The sequence below is a fragment of the Vicugna pacos genome, chromosome 10 (genome assembly GCF_048564905.1).
Source record: "Vicugna pacos chromosome 10, VicPac4, whole genome shotgun sequence".
NCBI lineage: Eukaryota > Metazoa > Chordata > Mammalia > Artiodactyla > Camelidae > Vicugna > Vicugna pacos.
In genome coordinates, this window is record NC_132996.1 from 11,992,978 (window position 1) to 12,006,259 (window position 13,282).

Genomic DNA, 13,282 nt, shown 5'->3' on the forward strand with positions numbered 1-13,282 from the left:
GATTACTGAATTTACTCAGCAAGTGAGATTACAGATTAAGAGAAAATCTGAGCTGAATTTACACATGTAATAAAAAAATTAGCTTTCTAATCCATATACCTGTTGAGTCATTGCTTACACAACTCATGGGCAATATCAGTTGAAAAATAAACTTTTCACCTGGCACTGTCTTTGGTACATTTTCAGTTCTTGTAAGAGCTTCTGATTTTCATCTTGTAACTTATTCCTGCTTAATGCTATTTCACTCACAGCTGATTTTAATTTTTCAATAATGAATTCATCTCTTTCACTGGTCTCACAACTGGGATCTGGTTCGCATATCAACCGAGGAATTTCAGAGCCACTGTCTTCCATGCCCTGTTTTTTACCATTTAGTTGAGTTTGGTAACTTTGTGCCTGTTTCTGAGAAATATAAAAATTGTGTCAGTTAAGTGGGGAATATCGTATTTAAGTTTACATAAAGTTAAAGAATGATAGAAAAGGATTAAGAAAAACATCTTTATTATTATCTATATTACTAGATAATGAAACTTAATCCTTCATAATTCAGTCTTGTGTTTATTCTAAAACCTGAATTTCAGATGGCATAAAGAGAAAATATATTTGCATAACCTCAGAGCAAAGATGTAAAGTAGGGTAGACGACTTTGGGTAGAGAATTCTTATTTAGCAAAAAAACAAAATATAAACGATATAAGAAGGAGAAAAAAATATGGATTCAAATACACAATAGTTGAAAATGTCTCTATGACCAACAATAAACAAAATAAAACAAAAAACAACTGGATTGTAGAAAAAAGTTGTCAACCCATGTAACAAAGGTAATTTCTGATGTACAAAAACCTCTACACATGAATAAGAAAAAGACAACACAAAAGAAAAGTGGGCAAAGTTTATGCACAGGCTAAGAAACATATGAAGAGATGCTCAACCTTACAAGTAGTCAGAGAAATGCAAAGCAAACCAAGCCAACATTACTATTAGTCCATCAAGTTGGTAAAAATCAAAGGACTGATACTTCATGCTGGCAACAGTATGGGCAGTCTTGTTGTCTGTTCATGAATTGTAAATTGCTATCATCTTTCAGAAAGTAATCTGCTAACAGTTATTAAAAATTTGAATGAACATACCCTTTGGCTCGTCACTCATTCCTAGGACTTTTATGTAACGAAAGGAAAATATTAGTCTTTAAAGATGTATATACATGGATATTGTTACAGTATGATAATAGCAGAAAACTAGGAAACAACCTGAATGTTCATTAATAAGGAAATAATTGAAAGAATCATAGTACATCTACTATATACCATGGTATATGTGATGCATAGTTGCTATATACAATGAAATATTATAATGAAGTAGACATTTATACAGTGACTTGAAAAGCTATCCATGGCTTATTAAGTAAAAAAGCAAAATTAAAAATACCACAAAACACATATTTACATGTTTCTATAAACAAAAAAAAGTATGTGGAGATAAATACCTAATTGTTAACAGTGTTTATGTTAAATGGATAACAATGGAATAGGGGATGAAGCTATCAATTTTACATTAGATTATTTTGTATTACTGAATTCAGGGAACGTGTATAACATATAATTTAAGTAACTTAAAGAATGAAAAATAAGTATATATCAAAAAAAGTAAAAAAAAACCCCAAAAAACCAAAAAAACTAGTTTCTTACCAGCTTTAATAAAAATTCCGAGTTCCTTAGGTAAGTCTTTAAGGCTTATTCCAATCTCTGTCCAACTCAGCAGCCTTGCCGTCTACTGCCCCTCCCCGCCTCCCACATGCACTCGCAGCCAACTGGCCCACTTGCCATTCTCTGAATTTGCCTTTTGCTCTCTTGCCCCACTGACTTTGCTCACATTATTTTCACTACCTGGGATACCTTCTCTCTTGTCTCAAAATATATCCTTTTTCCAAGGTCCAGGCCCACTGGAGGATGTTTTCTGACTCTCTCAGTCCAAATTTTTCTCTTACCCCTTTGACCTCTAAAAGGATTTGGAGCCTTTCCATTCACTTGTCATTAATTATCTGTAACTGGTACATGTATTATCTCTGTGTCTAGAGTATAAGGCTCTAGAGGGCAGGGACCAAGCAATCTTAGACTTTCTCAGTGACCTGCCGACAGGCCTGCAAAAACATGTTATCTAATGACATAATAACAATGGACACTTTTAATAGCACCATCTTCTGAGATGACTAAAGTCACCACTACAGATATTTCATGCACTGGTACATTTACCCAGTGTTGGACCCACTCTGGTTATTTTCCCTTAGGTGGTATTTCTATGTGTAAAAAGATTACATGCTGAATGGTAAAGAGAGAAATAGTATTTAACCTCTAGTTTCTTCTAATTTAGAGGATAATATTAGATAATGTACCTGAAATTGATTACACTTCTCAGATAATAATTTTTGTTGAGCATCTAAAGAAACCAGATGAGTCTGATACAGTATCTCTTGCTTGTCCCATTCTCTTGACTTTGCTCTAAATTCCTTTAAGAGTGGAGGGACAAACATAAATTGAAGAAAATTACTCATTTTAAAGCACAACGAACAGGACTTCTTTCATTTGTACATCTTCATTCCAAGAAAAAAAAGTAAATTCATTCTTTTCCCCATTGGGAAAACAAAAAAAGTATCAAATCACTCATCTTAGATTTACTACTAGATTTATCTTCCAATTTTTGCTAGAAAAGTATGGAATTTAATCCTGTTTTTTTTAAATTAAGCATTTTATTTGTTAAAAATGTAAAAATTTCTCTTGTAACCGATGTGGATCACTAATAAGGAAGTTTCAAACATTTTTTTTTTTGCATCAACCAGTACTTTCTTTGTATTTCCTGAGCTGACACCAGAAGTTGTTTTCCTTTTTTCATTCTCTACACTTAGTCACCAAACCTGTTCCCTTGTTTTTTAGGCGGTGGGGCTTGGATTGATTTAGTGACTCCGTCCCCTGTGGCTTTCAAAGCTACTGTCCCAGGTGAAGCCAAGATCCACCTGTTCTTGAGAACAACCATCTGAGGCCTCCCTCAGGCAGCACCACCTGGGCTAACCTGGGGAAGAAGTGGTAGAACTACTTGCTACAGCATGCTCAGCTCTTCAAATTTCACGCTCAAGTAGTGTCTTCATGGAGTACGTTATCTGTTCACAACTCTACAAGAGGGAAGGATATGGCTTTGAGAATGCCAAAGAAAACGGCACTGCTTCTCCATTTTGCCTAGGGCTGGCTATTATGTCTTTCTGTTCAGGCTGTAAGAATTGAGGGGTAAGGACTATGTATTTGATTACTTTTTTGGTATTCTCACAGTGCCTGATAAAATGCCAGGCATCACTTACATTCCCTGAGTGTACAAACGAAAGCATGGTGTTAACATTTCCTAGAATTTAAATACTTCTCACTAAGTTTTGCAAAGAAAACAACGTGGTTGGAAACAAACTCTAGAGCTACTAAGTCCATGATGACGTATTACTGAATACAGATACATGGCATGAATGTATTGATGTTTCCAATCATCAGTTCAGGAAGATAGGCATCTGGTCCACCAGGTACTGTGGTGGGAAGACAATGTGGAAATACCTCATGATTAAAAGAAAGATTTGAAAGAAAATAAAAAAGGAGTGTATAACAAAGTAGGGAATGTACATGTAAACAAATTTTACAGCACAAGTACAGTAATAGTGCCACAAAAAAGCCATGCAGAGGTTGGCATGATTATCTCAGCCACCTCTAATAACACATCAGATTGGAAAATTGTTCTGGCCAGAGTGATGGGTGTCGTTCTGAAGATGGCAAAATGACTGGGTCGGCTATGCTGGAAAATAAATATAGGAATTTAGAGAATGAAAGCTACATCTTGCTTAAAATGAGAACACGGCATTTCATATTTCCATAGAGAAATGATTTTAAAGAATATTTGGGGAAATTATCACTTTATAAATCCACAAGTCTCAAAATAATCAGTGAGGGAAGGTTATAAATTAGAAGGGTTTTACAGTAATTAAAAATGACCTCAAATTGAGTGGTGGTAATAAAATTAAAGAAATACAGATAGACCCTCTTTTAAATATATAATAGTATCTTGATAAATAGACTATATTCATCAAGATAAAGGAAGACAGTTCACTTAAAGTTATTGACTTTGATTCTGACATTCAACACTTTAAAATTAGGTACATGAAAACAGGATCTTCAGTAATAGTGACGAATTTACAAAACTAGGCTCTAATAAAAATAGGTAACATTTCAAATCAATAAAAAGTAGATTAAAAAATTGCTGCTCACTTTTAACTCGCAGTCTTTGGAGTCAGAAGTCAAAATGTGGGCAAGGTTGATTTGTCCAGTTCATATCTTTCATTAATACTAATATTTATCATCATTGACCCAAAACTCTCAATCTTGAAAATAAATATTTCCCAGCATGCTTTAGGAGAAGGCAGAAGTATTAGCCTCAATTCCTTACAAATTCTACAACAGGTACAAACAGGCCAAGAATAAGACCAAACAAGGCTAAAAATGGGTGCCACGGACATATCAGCTGGTGCTTATAATAGTCCTGGCTCCACTAGTCTTAGAGATGTATTGGTTTTAAGATCAGCAAGCAAGCACAATGCATCCAGGAATCATGGGGCCACGCAGAGGCTGAATGAGCTTCATAAGGATAGTTGTAGAGACTGAAGCTGTGAGTCCAGGTTCCAGAGGGTCTGCGGACTTGCCTAAACCTCCAGAGTAAGCTCTCCTTTGCTGGAAACCTTTTCTGGGTTTAAAAACCTTAAATGGTTGAGAGTGGGTCAGGGTCATTAAAATCAAGAGTTTCTGGTGGAAGCTACATTTTATATATATATGTGTGTGTTTGTATGTATATATACGTACGTACACACACACACATATATATATTGAATCCCTCTACTAAATCGTGAGAGAGAATGAACATTTCTTTGGTGATTACTGTATGTCAGGGACTCTACAAACCTCCACCTGTGGGATAGTTTTAATTTTTTATTATGAAAATTTTCATACTTACATAAAAGTAGAGAGTAGAACAACTCCCACGCACCCTTCACCCAGTTTAACTACCGTCGACTTGGTCCATCTTCATTTCGTCTCTCTCTCCATCTTTTCTTGGAGTATTTTAAGACAAGTTCCAGACCTCATGTATTTTCACCCTCAATGCTTCAGTGTGCATCTAAACACACATTTATTTTCTTCTTTCATAATCACAGTGTCACATATTTTTAGCTCCCATTTATTGGTGAAAAAAATGGAATCACTGGGAGGTTAACAGTTTGCCCGAAGATCACAGGGCCAGTAAATGAGTCTGTCGGACCTATTTTAAGCTCTAAACTGTCATATTCCTCCGCTACAGCATGTTGCTTCCCACTGTTCGATCACTGTACCAGTGTATGAATGTTTATCCCAAAGGAAAAACATGCTTAGATATAGGCTAAAACTGCAACAGTCCAACTCTTATACGTTAATTTTTCAGATGGCTCTAAGTAAAAATAGGTACATGAAGTGTTTCCAAAATAATACAGATTAAACTATATCTACATAGTGTGCTTAAAATGTTTCATGTAAGTACAGACATATCAAGCCATATTTTGCTACTAATTTACACTATAATTTCATGATATATATTTTAGGTAAATATTTCGTTCCCTAAATATAAAATGTGCACAAAGTACTTTATATTAATTTAAGGCTTTTTCTTTGTCCAAATAATTTATATAAATGTGGTTCTCCCATTAAAACCCATGAGAAGTCAATCAAATGGAGAATCAGTACCTTAATTGCATTTTCAATGAAAGCCCATGTATATTACATTGCACATCTTTGGGCATCTTCCGTGAGACCAGCATATTTCAGAAGCCAGTCTAGCACACCATTGCAAGAGCCAGGGAGTTATACACAGTGGATTTTCCTTGAGGGTCAACCGTACTTAGTGGTAGTAATTTTGTGCTTAAAAATGTACATTCATTACTCAGTAGAATATAAAATTTGCAGGGATTTAAAAACAAAACCAAAGACTTTCAACAAAGTTCTTGCAATAGGTTGGTTTTAGGGCTGTGATTCCAGATATTTTTTTTTCTGCTCTTAAAAATATTTTGAAGGGAAAGTTTGAGAAGGACTGCTAATTGAAGAGCCAGATGATAATGATAGAGTATGAAACATGGCAATTACAATTAGGTAAGAGGAAGACAGAGCTAAAAGACATTAGACAAAGGAAAGGAAAATATGGGCTGGAATACAAGCAGTAAGAGAAAAGAACAGATCAAAGATCGCTAAGATGTTTCTACCTGGGTGACTGGGAAGTACAGAATCATTACCTATTAACAAACTAGAAGAAACTGAAATCTGGTTGGCAGTGAGGGGAAGCTGGGGTTTAGGGCTTGAGAACAATGAAAGAAATTGAGTGGGATAATATGATAGGAGTCTACTTGAGGTCAATTAAAAAACAGTAATCGAGCAGCACTGGGAACTTAGCTATGGTTAGAGAATAGGAATTCACAGGAGAATCTGCTGTTAAGTAGCAGGAATGCTCAAGGGCATAGTGAAGAAAAAAGCTGGTTTGCTTTTTCTAAAGTTGGAAAGTTACAGGCATTAAAATAAGTGTATCTATGACACAGTAAATCTTTTTAGAGACTGAGATTTTAGAAGTTCTGGGTGACATGGGGTGGCTATATTAGAGTGGCACTACTTCTTTAAATAAAAAACCCTGAAACTTCAAGCTCTGTTCTGAAAACTGTTATGAGTTTCATTGGGATTTAAGTACCTAACAGTTAAATAGCCATTAAAAGATTTATTAGATATTCACTTTAAGTGACCCCAGGGATGTCCTTCAATTTTACTCAACATCTGCAGTTTCTCTGAATTTTTTTCTGTTTACCTCTCCAAAAATGCTGATATGTATAAAAGAGGTATAAATCAAATTGATGTTTTAATTCACTAAGTGCCTGAAGGGAAGGTGCACTAGGAAAATATATTCAATGACAAGTTGATTTGTAATGGTGTTTGTTACCACAGCTGTACATGCCATTGTATACATTAGAGACAAACAGCCCACAACAGCAACAATGAAAATCAATCTTTAACACACAGGGAGAAACTAAGAAAATACAGCTCACCTCTAATTTCTGGTTCAAATTGCTCAGTTCAAAGGGTATTTCTTCTCTGAGGTGTGGCACTTCTTTTCGTCGAAATTTATTTTGTTTCATCTGGTGTAATCTCAGTTTTTCAAAGCTACTAGTCAGTTTGGAAAACTGTAAATAATAGAGAATGCTACCATTTTACTATTGGTTATTTCTAACTTGCTTTCATAATAGTTCTTTTCTTGTGTACCTCTTTCAAAATTTGTCATGATTAGGAAATGCAGTAAAGCTTAAATGTTCCAATTAGCGAAGATAGAACCAGTTATTAAAACTAAATTATTGAAGCTGAACACAATTCAGCTTTCATGTAAATCTGGGACTTCATTAACTGCGCAGTTAAACAACGATTCATTTGATAAAACGTTTTGTTCAGTTTTGTTTTAACCATATGTAGCAAAGCTCACAGTTTGGGAAAAAACACCAAATTTTTTTCCTTTCTTTTATTTAGTGCCATCTTGTGTTGACAGTATTAAATTCAGTAACTCAATCTAAAACAACCAATTTATACTTCACTTAAGAAAACTGAGTATTTAATTTAAAAGATACAGACAACATAAACTACTGATTCATATTGATATAAGTTTAAATAAATTTAAATATCAAACCTGATATAATCTTTTTCTTAGCAGTAATTCTTGTTATAACTGAGACCTTGTATTATTTTTTTTCTTGTTCTCTACCTTTAAATAATAGATTAAAAGCTGCATGGTCTATCAACATCTGTGAGGAAACTTCTAAATAACTTTACAAAAGTTTTTTGTTTTTATATTTTATTTTGAAATAATTATAGAATCACAGGAAGTTGCAAAGATATTACAAGAAGTTCTGGGTGGTCCTCTTCACCCCATTTCCCCCAATATTGACATCTTATTGAGCTATAGTATAGTATCAAACCCAGGTAACTGACATCAGTACAACATATGCATAAGCGTATCAATAGTTTATTCCTTTTTATTGCTAAGTATTATTACATGTTACAGATGTAACCACAGTTTGTTTGACTATTCATATATTGTGACATTTTGGTTGATCCCAGTTTTTAACTATTACAAATAAAGCTATGGACAACTGTGTCTACTTTATCTGGCAGTAACAGTCATTTCTGCTTTCTTTTCCTTTTTCACATAGTTTTAAAAATTGAGATATAATTCACCTAACCATAAAATTCACCATTTTGAGTATACTTCATTGGGTTTTAGTATATTCACAAAGTTGTACAATCATACTATCTAATTTCAGAATTTTTTAATCACCTCCAATAGAAACCCTCTATAAGCAGTGACTACGCATTTCCTCCTTCCCCAAGCCCCTGGCGGCAACAAATCTACTTTATGTCTTTATAGATCTGTCTATTATGATCACTTCATATTAATGGAATCACATAATATGTGGGCTTTTGTGTCTGGTTCATCCATGCTGTAGCACAGAGCAATACTTCATTCCTTTTAATGACTGAATAATATTTTGTTGCACAGATATACCATAATTTGTTTACCCATTCATCAATTGATGGACATTTGGATTGTTTAAATGTTTTTGATATTATGAAAAAAATGCTGCTATGAAAATCTGTGCACAAGTTTTTGTACAGATATATGTTGTTATTTCCCTTGGCTATACACCTAGGAGTGGAAGAGCTGGGTCATACAGAAACTCTAAGTTTAACTTTTTAAGAACTGCCAAACAGTTTTCCAAAGTGGGTGTACTATTTTCCATTTCTACTGGCAATGTATTGGGTTCCAATTTCTCCATATCCTCACCTATACTTGCTACTGTTCATCATTTGATTATAGCCGTGAGTAGGTGTGAAGGGGCATCTCAATATGATTTTGGTTTGCATTTCCCTAATGACTAATGATGTTGAGCTTTCTTTCATGTGCTTATTGGCCATCTGTATATCTCCTTTGGAGAAATGCCTGTTCACATCTATGCCCATTTTAAAGTTTGGTCATTTGTCTTTTTATGGTTGACTAGTAAGAGTTGTTTTCTTTTTAAATTCTGGATACTAGCGCCTTATCAAACAAGTGATTTGAAAATATTTTCTCCCATTTTGTGGGTTGTCTTTTTACTTTCTTTTGGTATCCTCTGAAGCACAAGGTTTTTTTAAATTTTGAAGAAATCAAGTTTATCTAATTTTTCTTGTGCTTTTGGTGCCACATCTAAGAAACTATTGCCTAATCCAAAATCACAATGACTTCCTCCTGTGTTTTATTCTAAGAGTTTTACAGAGTTTAGTTTTTACATTTAGGTCTTTGATCCATTTTGAGTTAATTTTTGTCTGTGGTTTCAGTAAGGGTCCAACTTAGTTCTTTTTCATGTGGATATTCAGTTGTCTTGTCACTATTTGTTGAAAAGATTATTCTTTCTCCATTGAATTACCCTGGCACCACTTCTGCTTTCTTTTGATTAATATTTGCCTGGTATATATTTTTCTTTTCTTCGTTTTTTCTCTTTTTACTTTCAGTTTATATACATAGTTATGTTTGAAGTGAGTTTCTGGAACAGAGCATATACTTGGGTCATATTTTTTTAATTTACTCTGTAAATCTTTATCTTTTAACTGCTGTATTTGGGCCATTTTCATTTAATGTAATTATTGATATGTTAGGGTTTAAGCCTGACATTTTTTCATTTTATGTTTGTTCTCCAGTTTTTGATTTCTCTGTTTTAGCTTTCCCGACCTCCTCTGGGTTCTCTGAACATTTTTTCAAGAATTCCATTTTGATTTATCTATAGCATTTTTTAATATATTTCTCTGCACAGATTTTTCAGTTAATGCTCTAGGTATAATATTATATATACATAACTTATTATAATCTACTGGTGTCAACATTTTACTGGTTCAGGTGAAGTGTAGAATTTTAGTTCTTTTTATGTTCCTTAACCATGACTCATTTATAGCATTATTGTCTTAAATTTTCCTCAAAATACATTAAGAACCACTTTAGATATTATAATTTTTGCTTTAGCTGTCAAACAATTTAGAAAATTCAAGAGAAGGAAAGTCTTGCATTTACACTTTTTTCTTTTTTTTTTACTTTTTCCAATTTTTTTCTTCTTTTCTGATGTCTCAGAATTCTTTATCATTTCCTTTCTGCTCAGAGAACTTCCTTGATCTATTCTTTTAGGGTAGATCTATTGGTGACAAATTCTCTTAGTTTTCCTCCATTTGAGAATGTCTCAATTTCCCCTTCATTCCTGAGTATGGAATTCTGGGTTGACATTCCTGCTTTTTCAGCAATTGAAAAACATTCCACTTCCTTCTGGCCTCCATGGAAATCCATTATCTGAATTGTAATTGCTTACTGAAGCATTTTTATAACAGCTGCTTTAAAACCCTTGTCAGATAATTCTAACATCTATATCAACCTGGTGTTGCCATCTCTTAACTGTCTTTTCTCACTCAAGTTGGTTCTTGAAATGATGAATGATTTTTTAATTGGAACCCGGACATTTTTGGGTCTTGTGTCATGTGACTCTGGATTTTATTTAAATATTGTGTTTTAGCAGTCCTCTTCTGACAACATTCCTGCAGAGAAAATGGAATGCTGCCTCATTACTGCCAGGTGGCAGTGGAAGTCCAGTTCTTAACTTGACTTCAAATGGTAACCTGGGGGAGGTGTTCCTTGTAACTGCTGAGTGGGAGTAGGAGGGGGAGTTCAGGTTCCCCACGTCTCCCACTGACATCACTTTGACTGGAAGGGCAAAAGTGCTTTGTTCCTGCTTCTTACATGGCCTTCAGTGACACTGTAGTGAGGGGAGTAGCCCTGTTATCACTGAGAGGTGACGAGTGTCCTGACTCCTCATTAGGCTTCCCCAGATACCATTCCAGAGAGGAGGGCTGCCTCATCACCATCAGATGGGCAGAGAAGTCCAGGCTCTCCATGTGGTCTCCACTGACACCATGGGTTGGGGTGGGTCTTATTAACACCCAGTGGTGATAAAAGTCCCGCCTTTCCACTCAGTCTTCTCTGACTCCATCCAGCAGGGGGCCTGGGCCACCTTGTTACAGCCTGGTGAGGGTGGAACCCAGGTGGTCCACCCATCTCTGCTGGTGAAGTGGGTTTATGGCCATAGTATTTTTCTGGAACTTTTTGGATAGAGGGGAGCAGTTATTATCTAAAAATGTTGAATCTTCATAGGCTTTTTCTGGTCTTTCAGTTTTGGGAGCAGGCCTTCCTCTGGGCTCTTTTTGTGTTTGTACCCCCTGCAATGTCTGGGTTGCTGGCTTCTCTGTTATCCAGTCTGGGATATAACAGGCAAAAAGAAATTCCAGGGAACTCATCACCATCTCTTGGGTTCCTTGGGTCTCAAAGTCCTAGTTAGTCTGTCTCTTCTCTCCACCTCTCAGGGCCTTCTTATATTGTTTTATAAATAATGCCCAGGGTTTCTAGTTGCATTTAGCAGGAGTAATAGGGGAAAGTACATCTATTCCACTTTTCCAGAAGCAGACATCTCAAATATATACATAATTATAGTTTTATAATGGTCACAAGGAAAAGAAATGTCCTGTTTAAAAAAAGGAAGCAATACCTACAAGAAAGTTTTGACAGAGTTGAGTTATTCAAGGCAGAGAGTGGTAAATAATATATCCTTAAGATATTCTAGGAAAATGAAGTTGTAAATCAATGAGGAATTTCAAAGAAGGATGCAACAGAGTGAGCTAGCAGCAGTAAGTCTGTCACCAAATATCAACTTCAGGCTAGAAAAATGACATATTACTAGCTGTTATGCAAACCAAGTCAAGTAGACAGTACTTTTCTTTTCCTGTCTTTTCCCTCCTTTCCTCTTCCTTCTCTTCTGGTCTCCCTCCTCAACTCTCTTCCTTCCTTTCTCTTAACCAGAGAAGAAAAGAGAAGCAGAAAACTGTGATGGAAGCAGACGGCTGTTCTGTCAACAACACGGTGTTTCCGAAGTGCATTCTATCAAACTCCTGTTTACAGTGTTTACACTGTAGCTGTGCTCAGTATAGCTGGCTTTAGTCTGAACAATAAAAAAGGTCCCATGGCCAAACATGTCTGAAAAATGAGGGATTAAAAAGGCTAGATGGATGTCTTCAAAGCAGAACTTCTCACAGCCGTACTTTGCTGCTGTGCACTGTGAACGTCCACGAGCAGGAGAGGAGGGAACAGCATTTCCTAAGCTCTCAGTGTTTGAGCACAGAACAAATTTTTGTGAAATCTCCATAAGGATATTTGTTGGTTAGCCAGCAGCCAAGGAATAAAATAAACCGCAAAGCATCAAATGGCAAGGATTCCTATATTAAATGACTGTTCTGTGCCTGTGTAGACAAGCCCCAAACTTTTTAACAAAAGACATGAAAAAAAATTAATTTCTTTTTTCAGAAATTAAAGATTAGGCAAGCTGCAACTGAGCTAGCTAACTATAATTTAGAGATGGTACTTAACTTCTATCTAGATTTCTGTATTTTTTTCAGACTAATTCCAGATCATGACCTCTTTGTTTATATTGAACAATTATAGTGATTCAATACTTATGTTGCTATGACATGGAAACAACCCAAATGTCCATCAACAGATGACTGGATAAAGAAGATGTGGTATATTTATACAATGGAATACTACTCAGCCATAAAAACCGACAACATAATGCCATTTGCAGCAACATGGATGGACCTGAAGATCACCATTCTAAGTGAAGTGAGACGGAAAGAAAAAGAAAAATGCCATATGATATCACTTATATGTGGAATCCAAAAAATACAATAAAATAAAAAAATAAGGACACAAATGAACTACTTATTATTTATAACTTAGATGATTGATTTCTTGAATATGTGTAAGCACATTTGACTGTCCTTTATGATTGGATTACCGCATTCTGTTGATTCTTATTTTATGGTTGGCTTTATTCCTTTGATAACCATGTAAGTTTAAAAACCTAAAGCTCTAAACTGTTCTTAGAAACAATGACCAGTACACATATGTAAACTAAAAAAAGTGTGCAGTATATTTTATATATGTATTTACAAGCAATATAATGTATATGTGAAGTCAAATTGTAATAATTCTACCTAATAAAACTGAAAATGGAAAAAAAATTTATTTTGCTATGTTAGAGGTTTATCTTTATAGAAAAAGCAAGGCTGACTGACTTAAGTGTA

General features: G+C 35.0%; 1 protein-coding gene across 6 annotated transcripts in view; it reads right to left on the minus strand.

Annotated features, from left to right (window-relative positions):
* The window catches only part of DEUP1 (deuterosome assembly protein 1), an 89,819-nt gene that overhangs the window by 57,331 nt on the left and 19,206 nt on the right, over positions 1–13,282 (minus strand). For 4 of the 6 annotated variants that reach the window (XM_072969012.1, XM_072969010.1, XM_072969011.1 and 1 more), the window contains exons 5-7: positions 7,135–7,269; positions 2,392–2,505; positions 160–402 (exon numbers count right to left, since the gene is read on the minus strand). In XM_072969012.1, coding sequence (XP_072825113.1) covers positions 160–402; positions 2,392–2,505; positions 7,135–7,269 — 492 coding nt within the window. The remainder of the gene's footprint in view (positions 1–159; positions 403–2,391; positions 2,506–7,134; positions 7,270–13,282) is intronic. The other 2 variants (XM_072969014.1, XM_072969013.1) reach the window with 1 other exon arrangement.